Below are 23,990 nucleotides of genomic sequence, written 5' to 3'. Positions count from 1 at the left end.
AGGGTCTACTTCGGATGAGGAGAGAAGGTGAGACCCATTCCACATCAGTCAGCCCACCTGGAAACACGGTTTAAGGGCCAGATTGGGCATACTTTAAACCTACTTTGGCCACCCAAATTAACCAGAAGCCCTATCACCAGCTTTAACAGCCAGCCTGGATGCAAAAACACCTTTAATCCTCGTCTTGGTGAAACTCCAGAGGAGGCAAGAGCCCAGCACTGCCCAAGACTCAAAGGTCCACACAGTAAGCAGACACGCTCTGTCAGGAGCCCGAGGAAACCTCCTGAAAGCAGATGGCAAGGTCAACTATTCACAGACCGATTGCCAAAATCTCACCACACTGAAATTTCTCCTTCTGGATCCTCACCTGGCAAAGCCCCAGCTGCTCCAGCCCAAGGACAGAAGGAAAGGGCAAGCGACATCCCGGCCACAAACCGAGGTCTCATCCTGCAGCGAACGCAGAGGCAGCTCCCGGGGACAGTGTCACCACAGCCGTCCCTATTCCGAGAGGCCCAGCCAGCTGCCGGTCAGTGGGACGTTGCTGTGTGGAGCGCCAGGACGGTGCAGAACTGTCCCCAAACAGGCAAAAGACTGCAACCGAACTGTGAAACTCCCTGCTGGGAGAAATCGTGAGCGCTACGTGTTTACCTTGGGTCAAGGAAGACTGAACACGCCAAGGGATGAGAGCCACCAAGGACTAAACAACACATAGAATCCACACCGAGCTCAGGAAGACCTGCCCACATCTGGCAAAACACTTGGAGAAAGCATCCCTCAGACAGGCAATGGCTCCTACACTCCAGGCATTTGACTTGTGCTGCCGTCACGGTCAGGACGGTTACTAAGCTGTCCCACACAAGCTCAGAATCAGCAAAGACAGGTCCATTTTGCCTTCCCCCTCAGCTCTGTCTATGCATTACCCACTCCTCACCTGTGCCCACACTCACATTCATGCGGTCGCACCATGAGCCCGGTGAGCACCTGAAAACTGACGCAAAGCCCAGTGCAAAGCTCGGTTCCTAACAGGGCAGTTCCCTGATCCAGCTCACCACACGGCCTCCAGCGCTGGCAAAAGGGAGGGCAGGCAAGGAGCTGCCAGGTGGGAAGAGCCACATTGTCCCTCCTAGCAGCAACCACACTTGTATCGAGGTAATTGTGAAGCCGCAGTCACAGAAATCTCCGATGCTCTCACTGAGACCACATCCAAATCCCATTCTTCCCCTGCGGCGCGCCTCCATGTCCCCATCTTTTCCTCTTCAGCCACAATGTCAGCGTTTTGCCCCCACAGGACCAGAAAACTTCTCTTTCCTCACCATGGTACCTGCAACTTCATCCTACTCAGTCTTCAGCTATCAAGATCATCCTCCAGTCTTCCTGTTCTGGCTTCATCATCTCTCCCAGCTCCCGTCGATCACAGCATCGAGCAGTTGCTTCTTCTGATTTTCTGACTCTCCCACAAGACCTTGTTCTTGAGTTGTAAGCTCTACAAGGTAAGAGCTGCATCTGGCAAAGGTGGCTCCGGATGATTTAGGCCACAATATAAAACCTCACAAAAACAGCGGATGTATTTGCCCAAGCGTGTTACAGGCCTCCTCCTGCTGCGTTTCTGCTCTGCCCATCACTCCCACGGGGTCGAGGTCTCCCCTCGCACCGGGACCGGCTCCGAGACTCTCCCCACACAGACCTTTCTGCTTGTACCACTCACGCCAGGCGTCGGCTCTGGGAGCTGCTGAGCAGCGTCAGCCCTGCCAACGACTCTGCCAGGCGAGGACACGTGCTGTGCTGGAGGACCCAGCGCTTGCCCTTGCTGGCACGGAAGGTGGCTGGAGAAGCGCTGCCAAGTACCCTAAGGAGTCTCTCCTGGGAGTCTTTGCCCTGAGATCCCACCACGCCCCATCCAAACAAAACAGAGCGTGTAATCAGAACGTTTGCCCGGTCTCTCATGTTTGTGTTCTTTTAACCACCTTTGCACTTAACTTCCAGCAAAGCTCAAGACTACAGTGACAGAGGAGCCCTGCCCCGATCCGGCACGCAGAAGGGGCAGCCCGACAGAAGACGCGCGGCCGCCCAGCATGCTGGGCTCCAGCCCCGGGAGCAGAGACGTGCTGACGGCTCTGAAGTTTGCTGCTCTTGGAGGAGATGGAGCACAGCCTCTCCCACCGCACCTCACCACCATTCCATGTGGTTTCCAAGCCTTCGGGAACTTACAGGCACACATAAACAGGGCAATTCTGCAGAGGTCATGGAATTAGCAGGAAAAAGCTAGCTAAGCAGAACACTCTCCTTCCCAAAGGGTGTAATTTACTTGAGGCTGATTCAGCTGAGCAAGGACATGCCGACGAACCCTGCGCGCGGCCTGGCAGCACGGGGCTCCCCCGAACCGCGGCAGGGAGGACTCCAGTGAGCTTCGTTCTTATCTTCCTCAAGGAGATACTGCATCAACGGCAACTCCCGCCTCAGATTTTGCTTTGTGAATCAGAGCATCAGGAACCAGTTTCAAAAGACGTTGGAAAAGGATGCAGACTAGAGCTGTAAAACTCATGCTGGAACTCAGTAAAATGACACGGTTCAGTCAGCTTAACTCATCAGAAACAGACAGAAAAGTGACCTCATTAATCGGTGCAAGCGTCTTTAAACACAAAAATCCCCAGTATCAAAGGACTACGTACTCTTAGAGAGAAATGCAAAAAAAAAAATATCCAGCATGTTGGAGATGCCTATTGAAAAAATTATGCTAGTTATTAACAGTGAGACAGCTAACAATGGGGAAAGACTCCTAAGGTAGCAAGGCTTAGACCGTAACTGTACCTCAAAGATATGCCTTAACCAGATGACTTATATTTAGCTGACTGGGAAAAGGCAGAAATCCTGGGGTGAAAGTGTTCATACCAAGTGACCTAACAGTCCCTTCTGCTTTTAAACCCAGCAAAACAGCTGGGACCCAGAGCAACACAAAGCCAATGTTCAAAGGTGATTCCTGCCCATCCAAAGCCAGACGCAGAGCCACAGTTCACCGCCGGCCTGCTATCGGCAGATCGCTCTCCAGGGCTTTTTCCATCCTGTGCCTCTGCCAGAGAGGCAACAGCTGAAAAAATGTAGAAGAAAGCTTTTCCAAATGGATCCTGCTTCTTAAAACGCAGAAAGGAACGAAAACGAGTTGAGAAGTGTGTTGGAGGGGTGTGAAAGGACAATAAAGGGAAAAAACACACGCTCCGGGTAAAACTGACTACCATCATTCAAACAGAGATTCTCGCTCCTGCTACCTGGCCACCGAGTCCTCTCACCACGGCTGACAACCTCCTCCAAGCTCCTGAGAGCTGAGCCTTTAGGTGGGCTGCAAGACACGTGCATGACAGCTAACGTCAGGAAAAAATGCCTGTCATTTGACAAAAGCTCTGCTGAGGGATCTCACCTACTTCTCCTCCTCTGTCTTCCACCTCCTCCCTCCCGGCCTTGACCACTTTACGTGCACAGACGACCTCTGTGTAATCATCCTCTCAGCCCCGCAGCGTGATCCTCCTTCGCGTCCCCATCTCCCCGCCTCGCTCCCCCCCCGTGTCTCGCTGGATCCACGCTGGCTGCTGCTGCGTCCTGCGACTCACCGTCCCCGTCCTGCGCGTCCCCCTCAGGTAATTCCCTGCACCGTCGGCGGCGCTCCCCCTGCCTAGAACCCACGTTTTGGTCACTTCTGAAAATTCACCGCTACGAAAGAAACTAAGTGCTGTGTAATTACTGTTCTAATTACAAATTCTATTAATATAATTCTGTCTATAGTCTGTTCCAGAGTAACGTAGTTAGAGGTCACATTTATTACAAGCAGGGGTTGTACCAACCTCAGAACTCAAGTTGCGTATAATTTTGCTTTATGCATATATAAAATCTTTTATAGAGCTCAGCAGCTTGCAGCAGTCTCTGAAATTTGGCAAAGAAACAAGCCCGGGATGAGGGAAACGCTTTTTGCTAGCCCCCTGAAAATCTGTCCAAATTTGGCGGTTAGAAACTACTGAAAACCAGGGTCCCGCCTGTGATTCAGCCGACGCTGGCGACCAGCCCAACCCACCGCCTTCCCAGCCCCACGTGCCCAACAGCCCTCTCTCCTGCCACAGCCCCCAAACAAAGCTCCAGACTCACGGAGGAGGCCAAAATAAAGCAGATTTCCCTTTCCTTCCACAGCCACACTCCAAACGACACCTCCATTTGGGCCCAGGAGAGGCTGACTGGCGAGCAGCAGCCAGTTTTCGCCCCATCGTTGACTCCAAACTCTTCTCATCCCTCCTGGGAAAGGCTCCTTCCCCCCGACCCAGCAGGGCGACCAGGGCTCCGGGCTGCAGCAGCCTACGCAACACCCGCCTCGTCTCCCTCCTTGGCAATGCTGCCTGCAGCACGAGCCGCAAAACCACACGGTTCCTATACAACACACCTCCTGCTAACGCCTCCCCCTCCTGCCCGCCAACACAGCTCTGAAGGTGAAAACCTGCACTGGCAAACGGAACCCCGGCTCCGACGGCTCAGCACACCGCGACCGCTGCAGAAAGGAACTGGCCCCTGCCTTCTGCCCTTTTAAAAAGGAAGGAATTGCCTGCAGAAAAAGGATCTGGTAAGAGGACGTGAGCAAGTCTTGCCATATCCAGCACTCAGTGTTAGGAAGTAGGATTTGGGATTTCACTGGCAACTTCCAGAACAAATTTTAGGACCAGAAGCAGACGTCACGGTCACAGAATCTGATCTTCAGATCAAGAGCATAAACAAAAATTCTCTTTGAGCAATTTCTGTATCGAGCCCAAAACACACAGTTTAGAAGGATATCCCCTTCCAGACTCAGGCACTTAAAGAAATGATAACATCTCCAGCAAAACTCTTCCAGTGGTTAATTACCCCCACCGTTAATTCAGTCTCTCACATGTACTTGGTAACGTATTGCATGTAACTGCATAATCACAGCACACTTTTCGCCAGGATCACGATTTAACCCAGTGCCTAGCAGGTAAGTGGGGAACGCAGCCAAGATAAGGAAATCTGTGGGATTCCTGCTCCACCAAATCTGCAGCCGGAAAGAAAGGAAGGAGGAGGCAGGGAAGGACCAGAAGAGACAGGATGGGTCTGCGGTGGGCACAGGCAAAGCCCCCGAGGACGTCGGGCCTCCAGCTCCGTCACACAGCCCTGTGCTATGCCGAGCAAGCCGCGCCGTGGCCACCTGCTAGCGCACTGGTCACCCTTCATGCCTCATCTTCGGGTTAAACCAGACGGCTGCCGTCCAGCTTTGGGAAGCCCTGACCTTTTGCAGCTGCCTGTGAAAGAATTTTGTTTTCACACCTTCCTTTGAGCAGCAGGAGAAAACACACACCGCGAGTTAAGTTGCTAAGAGACACACCTGAATGCCAACGTGCTCGCCACCAGCTTACACATGTTCACATGGCGCAGGACAGGGCGCAGGAGGGCGGCAGCAGGCAAGGACAGACAGCCGGAGAGGGACACGTGCACCCAGCACCCCGGGGAGCAGCAGGAGCAGCTCTACGTCCCTGCGGGGAGGGAGACGAGGTGCGAGGGACAGGGACGCCAGGAGCCCGGGAGGGTCGGCCGCCCACGCTCTGCCTGCAGAGCAACTCGGGAGTAAGACCCAGGCTTCGTACAGCACTATCTCCGTTGGCAGCTTCCCCGTCCCACAACATGGGAATCACAAGCAGGATCAGACCACGTCATCCCAGTTACCGGGCCCTCAGGTCTCCCACTGCAGCTGGCATCAGAGGCACGAGGACGAGCCACAGGAACCCCACGGGAACAGAAGCGAGATGGTCTTCCCCCGCCAGACCCACCCTGACCCCCCAGCTGGAGACCGGCTGGAGCCCCGACGCAGAGGGCTAAGGCACTGCCACGGCCTGCGCACTCCCACTCATCTCCAGAACAAATCCCTTCCCTCTTCACCTCATTACATTCCACTGATTCAACGGCCTTCTGTGACAGACCTCACAGAGCAGCCACGGAAAAAAGCCCCCTCCTTTTATTGGTTTTACATTTGCCCCGTTCTGATCCCACTAAGCGTCCTTTGTCCTTGCGCCACAAGACAGACGCAGCAAGTTCTTGAATTTATATCCCCTTCACCATGCAATCTTTTAGATTTTTGTTAAAGTCCCCCTTACTTTTCCTCTTTCCAAAGAAACCTCCCTGATGACTGAAGCGGGATGCAAGCACCTTGAGAAGAGCTCTAGGGAAGCCGCCTGGCCCAGACCCACAGCCCCGTGCAGCGTCACCTGCCGCGGAGGCTGCCACCGCGCCGCTCCCTGCCTGCGCCCACGACAGCGGGGCCACCGCTTTCCAAAACCGGTCCCGCGTGTCACCTGCAGCGACACTCCTGGCGCGAGTTAGCGGGAGCAGACCCGAGCACACTGCCAAAATTGAGCAGGGACAACAAAAACCACGTCAGGGAAACAACAACACTCAACAAGCCACCAAATCTTACGGGGACCAAATGGCGCCCGCGGCCCTGAGGCTTGCTTTGCTAAAGGGCAAAGCTTCGCTGCAAAAATCCGAGGATCAGGATCAGCAAAGCCAGCCAGAGGGACCTTTTGGTTGGGCTGCCGTGAGCCGCCCCCCAGCCCACCAGCCTCAGCACCGAGCTGCGACCTTCCCTGCCCCGGTCTGTCCCTTCGCTCGGCTCCATCTCGGCCCTTCAGCTGCGAGTTCCTCGGGCCGAGGCTGCAGTTTTCTGCGGTTTTGACGGGCACATCGCACACCCCTCCGGTTCCGTTGCCCACCAGTTCCGGACAGACCCGACCCAGAGCTCAGCGCCCAGGCAGCAGCTCCCCGAAGGGAAGGACGAACGCGATCGTCCTCCAGCCCTGCGCAGGCTGCCTGGCCGCGACCACCAGCGCTGCAGGCCGCGGCGCCGGGCCGGGACCCCCGGGGCAGGGGGCGGCTGCGGAACGGCCCCCGCCCTCCCCCGCCTCCCGCCCGGTGCCCGCAGCCCCCGGGACGGAGCCCGTCCGGGCCCTCCGGCCCGGCTCTCGGCAGCGGGGGGCGATGGGGGGGGGGGGGACGCCGCGCCCCGCGGGCCCCGGCCCGCCTCGGCGCAGGCCGCGGCCCGGCCCCGCCGCGCCTCCGGCCACCCCCGCGGGCCGGCGCTGCCGCTTCTCGCCGCTAGTGCGGGGCCCGCCGGGCAGCGCGGCCGGTCCCGGCCCGGCGAGCGGAGCGGGGCTCCAGCCGGACCCCGCGGGCAGGCAGCGGGCGAGGCCGCCGCCCCCGGCGGGCACCGGGAGCAGGTGCAGCGGCCGGCGGGGACAAAGGGCAGCGGCGCGGCCCGGCCCGGTTCGGTTCGGTTCGGCGCGGTCGGGGCCGGCGCGGCCCCGCTTGGCCTGGCCCGGCGCGGTTCGGCCCGGCGCGGTTCGGCCCGGCCCGGCCCGTCCGCCTCACCCTCGATGGAGATGACGTGCTCGCGGATCTGGCTCTGCAGCGCCAGGTCCTCCACGCGCTCGATGAGGTCGTAGATGGCGTAGATGTTGGGGTGCACCGACTCGAAGCGCCCGATCTCGGCCCGGATCGCCGCCGAGTTGGAGAGCCCGAACTGGGGCGGCGGCGGCCCGCCGGGCTGCGGGCCCGAGGGACCGGGCACCGGCACCGGCACCGGCCCGCCCGGCGCCGCCAGGCTCTGCTGCTGCGGGCTCTGCCCGGGCCCGCCCTGGAAGTTCATGGCGGCGGCGGCGGGGCCGGCGGTCAGCGGCGCGGGGCCGCCGGCAGCCGCTGCATGGCCGCGCTCTGCGGGCTCCGCCGCTCTGCGGGCTCTGCCGCCCCCGCCCCCCCCCCGCCCCGCTCCGCGCCGCCGGCAGCGCGCCCCGCGTCACGCGCCGCCCCCGCCCCGCCCGCGCCCGCGTCACGGCGGCGGCAGCGGGACCGGCCCCGGGGCGGGGCGGGGGGGGGGGGGCCGAGCCGTGCCCCACGCCAGGGCCCACGCCAGGCCCCACGCCAGGCCCCACGCCAGGCCCCACGCCGCCCCGCTCCGGCACGGCCCCACGCGTGTGCCCCCCCCCGGCTCTGCCCGCAGGCAGCGGGGCTCGCCCCCCGCCCCCACGCTGCTGTCCCGCTGCGGGCAGCCACGGCCGGGCCGGGCCGGGTCAGGCCAGCGGGGACACCCCATCGCCTCGCCGCCCCGCCGGGCCCCCCGCTCCGTCCCGCTCCGTCCCGCCGCCTCTCGCTCCCCACGCCCCCAGACCCCTCGGCAGCCCCGCGGGACCCCGGGCGATGCCCCCCCCGGCCTGGCCTCGGGACCCCGCTGTGGCCACCACGGTATTTCGGAGGCGATGTCGGCGTTACCCTTACCACGCCAAGGCCGTTAGCGAAGCTATGAAACACGGCCGGCCCCAGGGGGTCACTGCCTGATCCCCCACGGCTGCCCCGCCACGCTGGGGTCTCGTCTCCGGGCACCCCCTGCCCACAGGACCCCCCCGCTCTCACCTAACTCACAGCCTGCTTCGGGCAGGGGGACGCTTGGACACCGCGGGCAGGACGCCGAGGCGGTTGGTGGGTCCCTCTAACGAAGCCGCACGCGGTCGTGCCGATGGGGCTCTCCGCAGCCGCCACCATCGTGCTGCCAGCCCCGTCGCTCCGCCGGGCAGGGGCCGACGAAGCCCACCCGGCTGTGCCCAGCCCCAAAAACAGCCCGCGAGGGGCGAGCACGAGAGCGGCTGCGGCAGGGCACCGCGCCGGCAGCACCACGGCCTGTGCACCCTGGCCTGCAGGCAGCGTGAGAGCCAGCTGAGCTCGCTGCGGCCCGTGCAAACGAGAGGGCATCTTCCAAAAAGCCGAGAAACGAAGAAAACAGGGTCCTCAGCCCTGGGAGATTAACTGAGAAAGTATAGTTAGGGAGACGAAGAGAGAGCTGAAAAATGGCCAGCTGAGGCAATCAAGACCCCAACAGATTTCTCCCTCGGTCCCAGCAGGACCAAAGCCCCTCGGGGTGGCGATGCCCCGGTGCCCAGGGCGGCTCGGGGGCGGCTGGGGGCAGGTTCCCACCCCCCACCCTTCTGGGAGGTGACGGTGGGAAGGGTTGGAGGAGGAGGAGGAAGAAACGCCTCCCGGGCTCAGGAATCCCGCGGTGCGGGCAGCCGGGTGCTGGGGGTGTGGGTGGGAGAAGCGCATCCCTGCCCGCTTGGTCTCGCTCTTTTGGCCTGCGGGATTCCTCGAGCGTGCGGGCCCTGCAGCCTGCACCATGAGAAGGCTTCTATTAGAAAAAACCTTTCTGAGGGTTTTGCTGAAAGCTTTTAGCAAATCCACATCTGTTATAGCGCCCGGATCACCCTCACCTGTACCCTCGCCGATGCTTTCCAAGACCTCTTAATGGATCTGTGAGTCACGAGTTCGCTTTGCAGCAGCCGGGCTGGCTCTTCCCTGACGTCAGATGAGACCACGGTGCGTCTGTTCTGCCCTGCGCTCGCTGCTGGTGATGTGGGCGCGTGAGCTGCGCACCCTGGTCTGCAGTGCCCGGGCCGTGCCCCGAGCCTGCTCTGGAAACTGTTTTTTTTGTATGCGTCTGTCTGTTGTTGGTCATGGGCGCTGCCTGACCCGGCTGGCTGCAGACGAGGGCCAGCAGTCCAGGGGTCCCCTGTCCAAACCCCTGCGGAGGTGCCGGACAGGGACCCCTGCCCCCGCGAGCCTGTCCCGGAGCCGCGAGTCTGGTTTGTGTCCTCTCCCGCCGACACTTCTGTCTGAGGCGTTTCCTTGGTGCCTTGGCCATCTAAACCGGCTCTTCGCCCGGTGCCGCCAAAGCGGTTGGGTTCGTTTCTTCAGAAAGCTCCGTTGGTATCGCGTGCCAAGGGCTTTCCAGCCTACCGACGCCTGAAAAGAAAGAGCCATGTGGGAAGGTTGCCTTGCGGGTATCCCCCAGTTCCTCTGCTGATGAGAACATTTATTTCATCATGTCCGAACGAGAAAACTGCTCTGATGGTTTGTCCGAAATGACTGTCTTGGGGCTTTTTTCGCGGTCCCCTGCCTCCTCGGAGGGGAGGCTGCATGTCCTGGATCTGTGTGGTCCTGCACCGTCACCCCATGAGGGCTCCTGGGCCAGCGGCGACGGTTTCATTAAGGGGGCACCTGGAAAGCATCACTGTTGCAGCCTGGGGAATTTCCAGAGGTCCTCGGGGAGATTCCTCTATTTCTGTGAGGTCTGTGAAGTCCCAGCAGCAGGATTAGTCTTTTTTTAAATAAAAATACGTACACGCGCGCGTGCATGCATGTGTATATGTTGCAATAGTTTCCCTTTCTTTCTTGGAGAAGGAACAAGAGGAAAAAAAGAAAAAAAATCCATTGCTGTCTGCTTTTCTCCTGATCTGTGGATCTCACGCTGCCCCTCAGTTTGCATTCAGGCTTTGAGGTCAGGGTCCTGAGTGAACCCCATGGCCTGACGCTCTGAAAGGGACGGGTGCTGGTATAATCCGTGAGCGGTCATCCTGCAATTAGTGATCATAATGGGATTGCAATCAATCCAGACTAATAGGTGATAATCCAAACCAATAACATGTTTATGTAGTGCTTCAAAAGGTTTAATTTCCTTGAACAGAGTGGAAGTCAAGTAAAATCACTGAAAAAGAAAGATTAGACTAAAAACTATGAATTTAAATGTAAACCTCAAGCAGAATTTCTTGGATGACCAAGAAAAAGGGACAGATTTGAAAATCCATCTTGAAAGGACTGGCGTCAGAAGTCTAACGCCGGGATGTCTCGTGCGATGGGCTGGTTCCGGGCAGTGATTCCCTCTGCTCATCCCGGGGGAGCTGGGGGCTGTTCCGTAAGAGCCGGATCGCCGAGGTCGGCAGAACGTCTCCCGCTGTGGACATAGTGTCACATCAAATTTATTTTCTTCCAGCTTTACTCCATCATTTCCCCAATTAAATTTAAATGGCAAAGATAACACCCACAGGCTTTCTTCTGCGTGTGGCATCAGCCAGGTCCTGCTTTTCCCCAACCAGCAGCTGCCCCGCGCGCGGCGCCAGTGTCCCCTTCTCCGGGGAGGTCCGGGACACACCGACGCGAGGGCTCTGCGGGGTCCCGTTCCGCACTGCCCCGGCCGTAAAATCTCACCCAGGGACCTCCGCGGTGAGACCTGCAACGTGTTTTGGCTAAGCTCAGCCGAAGTTTGGCTGAAGCAGGAACTCACTGGAGGTGCCTGGGTGAGACCCACGGGCAGAACAACCATCGTCCCCGCCGCAGACATGCGCTGCGCTGCTACGCCTGGTGCTCTCGGCAGCAGCTTCAGCAAAGCGCGGGAAAGGGAGCAGGGGGTGAGGTCTCGGCAGCCTTCTCCCGGCCGTACCGGCTGGCCCGGGGAAAGCAACGCTCCCCCCAAACCCAGCCTGCCTCGCGCTCTGCCCGAACCCCCGCGGCACCAACACCCCGCTGGCTCCTGGCATGGAACCGTCAGGGTCCGACTTCGAAACGGGCCTCGGCACATCAGCTGGTGAGCTCGGGTGATCGAATGAATGGCAGCTAAATTCTAGCAGACATTTTAAATTCTTCAGTCTCATGTGAATATATCCTCAAATTGAGGTTTGTTCTTTCTGCCGGTGACTCCATTAGCACATGCGTCCGTTTCCCCCTGCTGCCTGCCGGATCCTTCGCCGTAGCGATGCTGTCCGAAATCCCGCGTGGTTCGTCCTTCTCTTGCTCTTGGCAGTTTCTTGCCCACTTGGTCTTGCTGCACTTTCACCAGTTAAGATACCAGGTGGAACTCATTTCCCAGCTTTTCTGAGACGACACGTCAGGTGAGGGGGAACCTCACCGCCCTTTGCTGGTGAGATACCGACACGGCATGGCGGGGAGCGGTTCAGGGGAGCTCCGCGGCTCCTTCCCAGTGCTGCACCCCAGCCACCTTCTCCCCTAGAGAGGTGTTTGGGCACCGGAGTCGAATCACCACTCAACCTCTGCTCTGACGCGATTGTAAGGCTTAGAAAGATCGAAGTAAGAGGTTTTCTCCAAAACTCAGCTAATTTTCAAGTTTCTTTTCTCAATCCTCTCAGATGTCTTAATAACTTTTCAAAATGCAAAACTCTGGATGCCATTTCCCAGCGCTGGTCTCGCCTCTGCCGAATGCCGCGGCGCCCGTGCTGTCCCTGCTCTCCTTCGCCTCGCACACGCGTCTGGGGGGTCACCTACACCACTGCCTCGCACACGCGTCTGGGGGGGGGTCCCTTGCCTGTCTGTGATCCCCAGTCTGTGATTTTAACTGTAGGTCATTCACATATTTTCAACACGCCGTGTTGTCTTGCTGGTTTTAGACCACCGAGTAGGATGCTGAGCGCCACCAGCACCCGCAGAGGTCTTTTAGGGACCTTTCTAGGAACACACTCAGCCAAAAAAGAAATTGCTGTTGACGAACACATTTTAAATTCATCAGTTAGGCTGTTAGAGTCATTTAATGGTTCTTTATTACCACTGTACACTGCTAAGCTTTTAAATCAAAGTGTCCCGCGGCACTGAGCCCATTTCCTTGCCAGAGCAGAGCGTGTTACATCTGCGCTTACCTTTCCAGCACAGCCCTCACCAGCGGACACGGGGTGCTTTGTGGGGACCGCTCCCAGCAGGTGAGCTCGCAGCGGAAAGCAGAGCAAAGCTTTGTTCCTGCAAAGCAAAATGCTGCGTTCTTGATTACAAATTGGAAATGGAATTACTGAACGAGGAAAACGAATCACCCCAGTGCAGTTGCCAAGGGTCCCGGGCACCGAAGCCCTCTCCCCATCCCCACCCCTGCCCCTGCCAGCCCCACCGCTCCCGACACAGGCTGCTGCTGGCTGTTGCCCCCGCACGCTCCCTCTGGCTTGGGCCGCTTCCCGCCGGCCACCCCGTTTTCCAGCCTGCTGCAATACTCGGGAAATCAGCGGGATGCCGATGGCACGGCTCTGTCGCTCAAACCGGCCCCAGCTCTTGTTGGAAACTGCAAATCATGAATAACAGGGAAAATGGCCGGGGCATTTACAGTGCTTCACCCGGCTGCCCCACTTCCCACCGCTCCACAGCTTCGGCCGTTCGCGCGCGGCACCTCGTCGGCATTGTTGTCCCCGCCAGCGGGCCGGGGCTGCCCCGGGGTTGCGCCCGGCAGCACCCGTCTGCCCGCGAGGCAGCTGCTCTAGGGGAAGCGGCGTGGATCGGCGCCGTTATCCCACCGCTCCCGGGCAGCTCCTCCTGCCCGGCCACCGCCACTTCCCCTGAGGAACGGTGGCGTCAGCGGGCACATCATCTGCTGCGTGGAAATGAGTCCATCGCCCTGCCTCTCCCGGCGCAGAGGAGAAACACCAAACTCCTCTGCCCTTTCGCAGCGTCGGTTACAGCATCCGCGCGGCACGGGCAGGCACGCTGCTGCTGGCAGCCCCCCTGGTCCCCACGCGGTCTGGCATCTCCCCTGTCCTTGGCACGACCCGTCCCCGGTCTCTTCCTGATGCCGCCCACTTCCCTTACCTTTTTCCACTTATCATAAATTCTCATTTACCGTGATTCCTGTTTCCTACTAGCTCCATTCATTACGCATTGCTTTCTGCCCTGAGTTCCTAAGGAAACAAGTCACAGTCCCTGCAGTGGGGGTCATCCAAGCCTCTGCCTCTAACGAAGCTCTAACGAGCCTCCATCGCGCGTTCGGGGGAGCTCACACGGCGACCTGCTGGGAGCGGCTCCGCCGCGGGGGCCTGAATCCTCCGGCTCTCCCACAGCGCTGGCTGCGCCCCAAAGGTGGGTTCCTGCGGCGGAGGAAGGCAGCGCCTCGAGGTAGCTCCATGGGATCTGTTCGTGCCGAATTTCAGCCCACTGAAGAACAAGGTCCTACAATGCCTGAAAATAGCAGATTGCTTCAGAAACCTTGCTACAACCTGATGGGAAAACCAAATTCCTTCTTTAAGAAGGTGTAAATCCAAAATACCGAATGAGTGGACTTTAACCAACCTGAAAGACAGACCTGGCTTTTTGTCATCATTTTCTTTAGTTACAGGAAGAAATCTCGCACTTCCACTACAGCAGCAAGCAGAGGAGCTGTCAGCAGGCTGGACACCGCAGAGCCCAGCCAGCGCCCGGGGACCGACGGGGCCTGGGGGACTCTGCCCCTCCTGCATTACACCAGGCATCCCGCAAAGCAAGGCAGCTGCCTTACACTTCCAGGATGGACTCCGTCTCCGGCACACACGGCACAGGCAGCGGGTCTCAGGGTGACAGATTTTATCCAAAGTCACGGAAAGGAACCCTGCAGAGGCGGCAGGATTTGTGCCTCCGGGCACTGGAAGCCGCCGGTGCTGCCTGCGGCAGCCTGGGCCAGCAGGACCAGCGGTGCCTCGTCCCGGCTGAAAAGCGCTTTGGGCAAAAGACAAGCCAGAGAAAACGTGTAAATGAGCTTTCCTGGTGAAAATTAGCGTAAGGAAAACACGAGCTCGGAAGGAGAAACTCTGGCAGGTTAGTGGCCTTCCCGAAGGAGATGGAGTTCAGGGATCCCCGGGTTCAGGGCGCAAAGACGAGGACATCGTTCTCCCAGTGGGGACGCAGCACTCGGAGGGGCCTGCGATGGCCGCGGTGGGGAGAGTCACCCCGCTTTGCTGGGCAGCGGCTCCGGAGGTTCGGTTCCCGGGGGGCTCAGCGGACGCCCCTGCACCGGACGCAGGTCAGGCGCCCCGAGGCAGGGACAAGCTCGGTTGGTTTTGGTGGCTGCCGGGGCAGCACACGCTTTGTCGGCCAAGCATCCGACGGGGATCCCTGCAGTGGGTGATGGCTGGAAGTGGTTTTTTGCAAAAACTGGAAATCCACAGAGGAGGGCTCTGGCCCGGCACTAATCCTGAGCCCCGCGAAGTGCAAATGTTGCAGTTCCCTGTCCCTTGTGCTGGCTGTGGGTTAAACCAAGAGACCAAGAATGGGAGAAAATGGAGCAAGGCAGAACTTCTCTCGGAAGGGGAATTTAGGGTGCCCCAAAACCGCTGGACTTCCTCATCAAAGGCAGCATTTCATCAGTCCAAGAACATCCGGAGCCGCAGACTGTCAGCAGGGAAGTCCAGGGACTGCAGGCAGCGTCTGCTCCACCGCCCCGGCGTGGCGGCTGCGTGGGCATCCAGCCCGGCAGCACCCAGAGGTGCCCGCGCAGCACGTTTGGTGCCAGCTGACTCCGTGGGGGTGAGGGACCGCGAGCGCAAAGCCAACATCTGCATCTGTCTGAGCACTTTGGGCGCGGTTTGATGCTCAAACTTGCAACCTAACCAAGGAAAACGTTTTCCAGCGACACCAGAAGCCGTCTGTTGAGGGAACGGTCACGGTCATCTCCCTTCTGTCACACCGATGCCGCCCATGAGGGGGCTCAGGCGCGGGCACGGCATGATATCCCATGGGAATGTGGTTCCGCGCCGGTGCTGCCAGCGGGGTCCAACCACGCCAGATGTGCAGGGCCCCCGAGGGCACGTGCAGGACCTGAGGTCTGGAGGTGCTGCAACACACACGTGAGGCCACGCTCGCTGCAGGAGCGCGAAGGGGAGACCGTCCCCACAGGACAGGCGGGTGCTGCCCGTGGCGCCCAGCTCGGCTGGACCGGGGCCGGCTGCGAGGGACCGAGCATCCCGGTCAGCGGGTAAAGATGACAAAACCGGGAGAGATTCCCCCATTTCACACGTCAATCTGACATGGGGCAAACTGCCAGCGGGGGCTGCGGAGCGACATGCTGTGAGGACAGCAATCCCGGCCCCTCGCTCACAGCATCCCGTCAGCCCGGGGCCACGCAATGCCCCCGGCACGTTGGTTGTAGAGCTGGGGAAGAGCCGGCACGGCGGGGGCAGCCGCGGCGGTCTGCAGTCACCATCGCGGTGAGGACGTGCGCAGAGACAGGCGCTCGGCACAGCGGTGCCGGGGAGGTGCCTCTCGGGCCTGAGACAGCCAACAGCAACATCCCGCTCTTGTGCAACCGCTCATTAGTGCACGCCTTCCAGGCCTTGTAACTGACGTTATCAGCACCCTCAGAGGATGCAGAGATGCCTTCAGCACCGGTGCACCGGTGCCCACGTCCGGCACGTTCATCTGAGCCCTCTCCAGCAGTGCCCCAACAGCCACGGTACCTGTCTGGCCATGGAAATCACCCAGCTTCACCGTCACCGCTGGCGTCGTGTCACTCGGCTGTGACGGCATCATTAATGCCCCTGCTCGCCCCCGCACCCCAGGGACGTGCGCTACTGGGACCACGAGCCGTGCCGAGACCGGCACAGCCAGGGCGGCATGAAGAGTGCGGATGAGTGCCCAAACAGCTAATGCGACAGGTACCGGCGTCACCCCTGTACGTCCATTTTCATTCGTACTTATGCACCGTTTTCCACGTCCTTATGCTCAGAGCGGATTCGTGTGACATCGAGGACAGGTGTCGTTAGTGTTTAAGCTTTTTTATTTATTCTGTCTTGCAGCAACCCTGAAAGCGATGGGGCTGGCCAGAAGAGCATTTACGCTGGAAGGAAGGAGCTGAGTCGAAGGCGGGGATGCTCGGCAGAAGGCGGCTGGGTTCAGCCCTGTCCAGAGTCGGGGGGAAGCCTGGGCAGGGACCAGCCTGTCGCGACCTGTCGTGAGCAGCTGTGACTCGTGATGACGACTGATAAAAACCCTGGTGTTGGAATAGCTACAACCAACGGGGATGTGTCACCCCGCAGCGTGCCCCGCACCCTGGGCAGTGACCCCCCCCATCCCGGTGTCCCCTCCCGACGGGTGTCACCCCCAGCCAGGTGCTGCAGCTCCCCAGGATGGCCAGGGGGGCTCAGGCAGGGGGTCCCTAACCCGGGTCCCCGCCTGCCATCCACCCCCCGTGCTCCCCTGGGCGGGTGGCGATGGGCCGGGCCGGGCTGCGGCTGCCGGGGGTGTGTGTGTTATTTGGGTTGTCGCCCCACGGCGTCTCGGCGGGCGTGCAGGGCAGGGCTTATCACAGAGCAGCAGAATCAGACTTCACGTAAACACCTGTCGTCTGCCGTAGCTGAGGCGTTTCCCCCAGCCGTGCTGCAGACCCCAGACGCCGAAAGCTTTGTCCCAGCGTGCAGGGGGACTGCAAATTTGTGAGACGAGAGGGTTTCCTCGTGAGAGTCCAGGCGTCCCGTGGTGCCGTGCCGGTGCTCGGCCATCTCGCCCTGGGCACAGGGCGGCAGGTGGAGCCAGGACTGAGCAAGATCTCCATGGTGTTGGGGATGCGCTTCCCACCCTGATCCCAGGCCAGGCGACGAGGGGCTGCGCACAGGGACAGCTGCCCGGCGGTGTTTGCCTGCAGCCCCGCAGCAGACGGAAGACGCTGTTCGTCCCCGAGACCGCTGACACTTGTCCCCACGACGCAGAGCGCGGCGCGTCAGGCAGCCTGCGTCACCCGTCCCTCCTCACCAGGCAGAGGTGCCATCGCTATTTTGAGGCTGTGACTGCAACCTAGGAAACTAGTTACACTTCAAACTTTCTTCTGGTGCTTTCCGCTCCTTTTGAATAAAGCCGCCGAGGACACAGCAGCTGGACAGGAGCCCTGCCCCAAAGAGGAGCAGAGACGGAGTCGCTGGACTCCTGGGGAGGGCCGCTGCCGGAGGGACAGCCTTGCCTGCGAAGCGAAGGCAGGAGAGCCAGGCTCACCGGCGTTCCCGTGGTCGGGATCCGCAGCTACAGCTAACGCTGAACCAAGAGACCGCGAGTGCTGAAGCCAGAGCCAAAGGCCACGGCACCAGAAAGCGGGGGGGGGCCGTGAAGGATTCAGAGTGGAGGAGGCAGCGGACTCACCTCAGCCAGCTTTGCAGAGGAGATGGCCGCACTGGTGATGCCTCCTCCACCGTTTGGGCTGCCAACACCCCCGGTGCTCCGACACGGGGGCCGCAGGAGCAGAGCCTCTCCAGAGGTGGTGGGGAGGGACCGAGGGACCCACGTTTAACCATGCCGAGCGGCAGCCCATCGCCTGAACCGCGGCGTGCCGTGGGAATCCCGTGCAAAGCGCGCGGCGAAGCTGAGGGTGTCGGCCTGTTGATGGGGTCGTACGTACGCCAGGTCTCCCGGGCTGAGCTGCGCGTTTCAGTATCGCTTTAACACACGAGGCAAACAGGGAAAAACGCGTGTGGAGGCCGAGCCAGGACGACGGACATGGCGAGGGGGGCAGCGAGCGGCTCCTGCCCGGTGCAGGGTTCCCCGGCACCGCCACAGACCCTTCAGGGCCAGACCTGGCCAGGGTAGCGCAGCGGGGGGGGTCGCGTGGCTGCGGCCGTGGGACACTTGAGCACAGGGGTCCCGGCCGGAGCAGGAGCCCCGGAGCTGGTGACAGCAACCGGGGAGCCCCGTTATCGAGGTGAGTCCAGATCCTGCCTGCTGCTCCTCCGTTTCATTATCGCAGGGTGTGGTTTTACCCTTAGCCAGGAGATTAGAGCCGATTCCTATTCATCTTTTACGTCTTGTCTGGTAAGACATCATCTGGGAGTGATGGTGAAAGCACTGCTGATAAAATCAGTGGACTTCACAAAAAGGGAGAGGATAAACAGCAGCTATAGCGCAGGCACACAGGGAGATCCAGCTAACTTGGCAAGCTGGTCCCGCTCAAATAACATATATTTAAATAGTCAAAAATAATCATCTCCCTGGTGATAAAACCTGCAGCCCCAAGCCAAAGAAACAAGGTCCTTGCTCGAGGAAGGAAAACATCCGAGAAGGATTCAGGGGTCGCACGGTAACCAACGACGGTGTAAAACTGCCCCGAGAAGGGCCGGTGCCACCGCAGAGGTTTAAAGGAGGCTGCAATGAAGAGATACAGGCACAGAAGGTGGATCTTTCTCCAGCCACGGGACCGGCAAGATCGGCACCGACACGACAGCTCTGGCTCTGGTGGAGACGCTCCGAAGGATGGAGAGGCTGCACAGAGGGAGAAGCTGCACCGTGGAGCTGGAGAGGGATTTTCAGCTCGTGACTGAAAAAAATCTGTGCCGGCGTAGCTTGTCAGAAAGCCTCGAGAAGTGGCAATTATGGCAGACAAGCACATTCAGGGGAGAAAATACTGAGATCCGAGGGTTCCTCCTTTCAGAAGAACAACAAGAACTGCTGGCTGCTGTGGGAACGGCGCACACACAAATAAGCAGCAGCAAGGTGTATTTTTAGTAGCAGTTTAGGAAGGTTTGCTATCAAACTCCATGCGTATAAATCCAAATGGGGCTTTTCTGAAAGAGGAGATTTGCCTGGACACCAATTCGAAATCTCATTCCGGTGCCAGAGGAGACCGGCAGTGCTCTCCAGCGCCCGGCCCCACGCTCCTCCAACCTTTCACCACCTCCTCCACCCAGGGCGCCGCCGGGTCTCGGCTCAGCAGATCCCTCCTCTCCCTCCCGCTTTGCCACCTCTGGGCAAGGTCAAGGGCACGGTGCCCGTCGCCCAGGACAAGCGGCCTCTATCCAGGACCTCGTCCAGAAGAAAAGCGTCGAGGACCAGCGTTACGGCTGCAATATATGTTTTTTTTTGAAACCGCCTTTTCCCCGTCACGACTCCCCGCGCAGCTCTGCCTGGGGCCGATCGGAAAAGCGCACGCGAAAATGCGCAGGCATCGTCCAGCACTGACAGCTCAGCCCCGGCTGTCGCTGGACTCACCCCGCTCGTCAAACACCTTCTCTGTCCTGCCTTGGCCGAGATAAACAGATTTACACACATACTTTCATTTTAAAAATGAACTAGTAAAATACTTTTTGTAAAAAGAATGAAAAAGAAGAAGGAACTAGACAACGGTGCTGGAAAGGGCTGCAAGAGGCCGTTATGGTTCATGCCGTGGCTGGGCTCCGTTATCTGAGCGGGTTCCTGAGAACATTTGCCCTGTCCTTAAAACCGCCAGGGACGGAGATCTGACACCTTTCGCTCTATTCCAGTGCTCCGTTATTCTCAGAAAATTATCAGACTTTGAGTTCCCTCTCTGCAGCTCCAGCAGATGATTCCTTTTCCTTTCTAAATTATTCCCTCTCCCTTTTCATCGTTTCCTCTGTATTTCAACACACGCAAAGTCACTGCAATCGCCTCCTTTCTCGGCCGAACCCAGCCCAAGCTGCCGAGCGTTCCTCCGGCCCCAGGAACCATCGGTGCCTCGCGAGCAGCTCCGACTCGACCCCACTGGTCGCTGCTGAGCTCTGGTAAAGCCCCACAGACGTTTGACTACAAGCATTTATGACTGGCATCCGTTTCAGACCCTTTTAATGTATCAGCACCCCAAGTGCTTGCAGCCCCCCTCCGCGGCGTCACCTCCCCAGCCAGTTGCAGTACGGGCGTCCCACCCGGCCGGGCTCTGCGCCGATGCGGCAGGCTCGGCTCCCTCGGCGCACGCACCTTGCAGGCAGCACCCGTCCCGTCCCTGCACCCTCTGCACGGCCCCTTCACCAGCACCCACGGGTGGCTGCTGAGACATGACAAGACACAGCGTCGGGAGTCGGGATTTATCCCTGGCAGCAACAGGATGTCCTTCATCCCTCCTTCACCCCTCGCCTGGCCGCGGAGTCGGCCAAGACGGTTTGATGTGACTTTCTCCTGACAAACGGGCATGGGCCACCCCCACGTTAACCTGCTACCAGCACCGTCTTGCTTTCCACACACCGGCAGAACGTTTCCTGGTCCCTGTGGAGCGGGACCCCCCCGCCAGTCAGGTACCGGTTCCCACAGTGCTGCCGGCGCTGGAAAATCAGCCCAAAGTTACTGCAAAGGCAGACGAGATCAGGGAGAGAGAGCCCACATTAATTGCAGGCAAACAGATGGAGCCGGTACTTATCACAGATAAGGAAGAAAAAAATCATGAGAGAAGTTAAATGTACCAAGAGGCCGCATCGCCTGACTTCAGAACAGGGGAAGTGGGGGAGGAAGGCGAGAGCTCGCGGGGGAGACGAGCCGGGGGCTTTCTGGAATTAAAATGCGCTCAAGGATGGTCGGATGGACGCTATCTGTGGACAGTGGCCACGGGGAAACGGAAACCATATTTTAGGGTGACTTTCATGCTCAGAACCCCAACTTTCTCAGCTCAGAGTGCTCTCCATCTGCAGCGCTTCCATCTGATGCTGCCGTTTGCAAGTGCCTCAAACCACCGGCTCTGCCAAGAGAAACGATGCTGCCTCCTCCTCCTCCTCCTCCTCCTCCTCCTCCTCCTCCTCCTCCTCCTCCTCCTCCTCCCGCCGCTCCCACCCCCAGACCAGCCGCTCCGGCACCTCAGCAGTGGCGGACCAAACGGGCTGGAAACCGCCCCGGCAGAAGGAAAGGGTCGGTGTCAGACTGGCCAGCGCTGGCCCGGCTCGCCGCGTGGCTGCTCCCGGAGCAGGGAGGGATCCAGACTGCCTGTCCCCGTGCCGTGGGGCCACGGGCCCTGCGTGGACACTGGCCGGTGCCGCAGCTGGCGTGGGGTCCCCGCCGCCCCAGGGAGCATCAGTGCAGAAGGGACGGGAGCAGGGCACTCGTGCTCTCTTCTGAAGCCGGGCGGCAGCGGGGGAGCTGCCGGAGCTGGGTGCTGGGGGCAAAGCAGGGGACGGTGACCCGCTCCCACCCGGCAGAGCCCATTGCCAGCCCCCAGCCACAGCCAGGAGGGGAGGGAGCGGTGCGTGGCCCTGCTGGGGCTCCAGGCCGGAGCAGGAGGAGGCAGGGATGGAGAAAAGCCACCGGCAACAGACCCCCAAGGCCCAGCCAGGCTGGGGGCCAGGGAGCAGCACCCCACAGCAGAGCCGAGGCGAGGGCTAAGGCCCTGTGGGTCTCCTGGCCCCACGGGCAGAGGGTGCGGGTCCCGGGTGGGCTGGTCGGGCTTTAAGGCTTCTTTTCTGCGGGAGAGCTGGCTTGTGTGGGCACAGCTGGGAGACGCCGCTCCTCTTCCCAGGAACCAAAGGGGGAGCAGGACGTCCCCTCCCCACGGCCACAGCCCCGGGCAGGCTCTGGCTCCAGCTCCGCTCCTCGTCCTCCTCGCCCACCCTTTAGGTTGGCGGCTCCTTTTCCCAAACCATCAGGACTTTCCGCTGCGGTGGCTCCTGCTGCAAAGCAGCTGGCGGTAACTTGGTGGGGAGGGAGGTGTTTAATGAAGAGATGTCACCTTCCAGTCAGTACCTGTCCTCTTCGGGCTGGGGATCAGGCCAGGAGCTTTCCCCAGAAGAGCTGCGGCTCTTTAATCTTACGCCGGAGCTTGGAGGTAACTGCACATATTAATCCCATCCGGATCTGCGCAAAGCATGGCTGACAGGCAGCATGCAAATTGCAAATCCAAAAGACACAGTTCAGTGTATGAAGCTGTTTCATAGAGCCTTACAGGTGAGAAACTGCGTTTCTGTTCTGTGCTAATGATTTGCTAATGGTTTATTCAAGCACAGGATATGGCGGCTGGCCTGGGGAAGCCACAGTAGTATCTGCAGAGTGCTGAGAACAACCCCGACCCAGTGAGAAGCTGAGGCTTTTTGTTAAAAAGAAGGTAAAAATGGCAGCGAGGGGAATTAGACCCTTCGCGGCAGGGTGGAGGTACGGGCCGAGGGGCACGGGGCCAGCCAGCCCCAGCGAGGACGCAAGGACGGCTGATGGGGGGGGATGGAGCTGGCAGAGCCCGGCATCGGGCTGGGGGACGCAGGCAGAAAGGAAAGGTGAAATTGTGAGAAAAGGAGGAAACGGAGGGGACCGAAAACCCTGGCCGATTAAATAAATAATCACAAGAAGGCAGTGAGAAGCTCTGAGAAACAACTAACCAAGAGATTAGACCCAACAATAAATCTTTCTCCGGACGCGTCGGGAGCAGGACGCCTTCCAGAAGCCTGCAGGGCCAGCGGGTGCCTGGGCATGAAAGGTAAACTGAGAGGACAGGGCCGCTGCGGAGCGGAGGAGCTAAATCCAGGTTTTGCATTGGCATTCGCTGGGGAGAAGTGGGAGGGGGTCACCCTGCGGGACCCCTCGCTGCAGGACACAGCAGAGGATGTCTGGGAGGCAGCGGCTGCAGAGGACACCAGAGGAGCAGAGCTGAGGGCACGGCGCTGACCCGTGCCGCGGGGACCCCAGGCTGCACGAGAGCGTCTACTCGCAGCTGCCTCCAGAGCTGGCGGGTACCCGGGTGGTGCAGGGTCCCAAGAGAGATGCCGGCCATAAAGGGCTCGAGGGAGCTTGGGAAATCCAGCTCTCGGGAATTCTGAGTCCAGCAGCTGCAAGGAGCAAACGAGCAGGAGCTGTGGCGAGCAAAGCTACTGCAGGCTGCACAGACAGGATCCACGTGGGGATGATGGGGACGGCTGTTGCACAGAGGAGCCCTGACCTTGCAGAGAGACCAGAGAGCTTACGTGCAGTAAGATGGTCGAAGGGTGAAGTCTGCTTCGATTCCCAAAGGGCTTTAGGAGGGCAGGCAGCGTGGGACGAGGGCGGCCACAGGGCAGGCAGCCGGCTCCCAGAAGACTGGCCGTGTAGGGCGAGCGCAGACGTTGGCTCTTGCCACGGAGGAGCTCCCGGTGCAGCCCCGTGCAGGTCCCGGCTCTTCGGCATGTCCCCCGGCCCAGCGAGGGCAGAGCTGCAGGAAGGGGTCACGGTGCCCTTTGGGGTGCTGGCTGCCCACAGTGCAGGGGGTCGCTGCACCCTCTGCAGTGCCATCCCCCCTGCTGACCCCCGAGACCCCCGTGCTCCCGCGGGCATGCCTGCTCAGAGGGGAATGGGCGGTTTTCTCTCTCAGGGCTGGCCTCCCCCAAAACGCGCGGCACCCAGAGCAGCATAATCCGGGTGCCGGAACCTGCCGCCTGCCCGGGGATGCCCTGCGAGCGGCTCTCCCGCCGTCCATCCCATCAGGCTCCGTGACGGCAGCAGAGGCGGCACGACGGGCAGGGTGGGCTCAGGGAGAGAAGCAGAAAGCGGAGAGGGAGGCCCCTGCTCACACAGCGGCGCTGGCACCATGAGGCGAGGGACCAGTGCCGGCGGGTGCCCGGCCCGTGGGGCCGCGATGCCTCACCCTGGTGCCGTGCTGGAGACGCTGCCAGGCTCTGCGCTGTCACCCTGCCCTACCCCGAGCAACGTAACAGCGAGCGGTTTTGGCCCGTTGTCCG

General features: G+C 60.1%; 1 protein-coding gene across 2 annotated transcripts in view; it reads right to left on the bottom strand.

Annotated features, from left to right (window-relative positions):
* The window catches only part of AGAP3 (ArfGAP with GTPase domain, ankyrin repeat and PH domain 3), a 146,272-nt gene extending 138,454 nt beyond the window's left edge, over window positions 1-7,818 (bottom strand). Inside the window, exon 1 of one of the 2 annotated variants that reach the window (XM_075747006.1) lies at window positions 7,408-7,818. In XM_075747006.1, coding sequence (XP_075603121.1) covers window positions 7,408-7,684 — 277 coding nt within the window. In that variant the 5' untranslated portion in view covers window positions 7,685-7,818. The remainder of the gene's footprint in view (window positions 1-7,407) is intronic. The other variant, XM_075747009.1, reaches the window with a different exon arrangement.
* Between the last annotated feature and the right edge of the window lie 16,172 nt (window positions 7,819-23,990).

The sequence above is a fragment of the Balearica regulorum genome, chromosome 2 (genome assembly GCF_011004875.1).
Source record: "Balearica regulorum gibbericeps isolate bBalReg1 chromosome 2, bBalReg1.pri, whole genome shotgun sequence".
NCBI lineage: Eukaryota > Metazoa > Chordata > Aves > Gruiformes > Gruidae > Balearica > Balearica regulorum.
The sequence above is the reverse complement of the archived record's forward strand: the minus strand, read 5'-3'. Positions and strand labels throughout refer to the sequence as shown.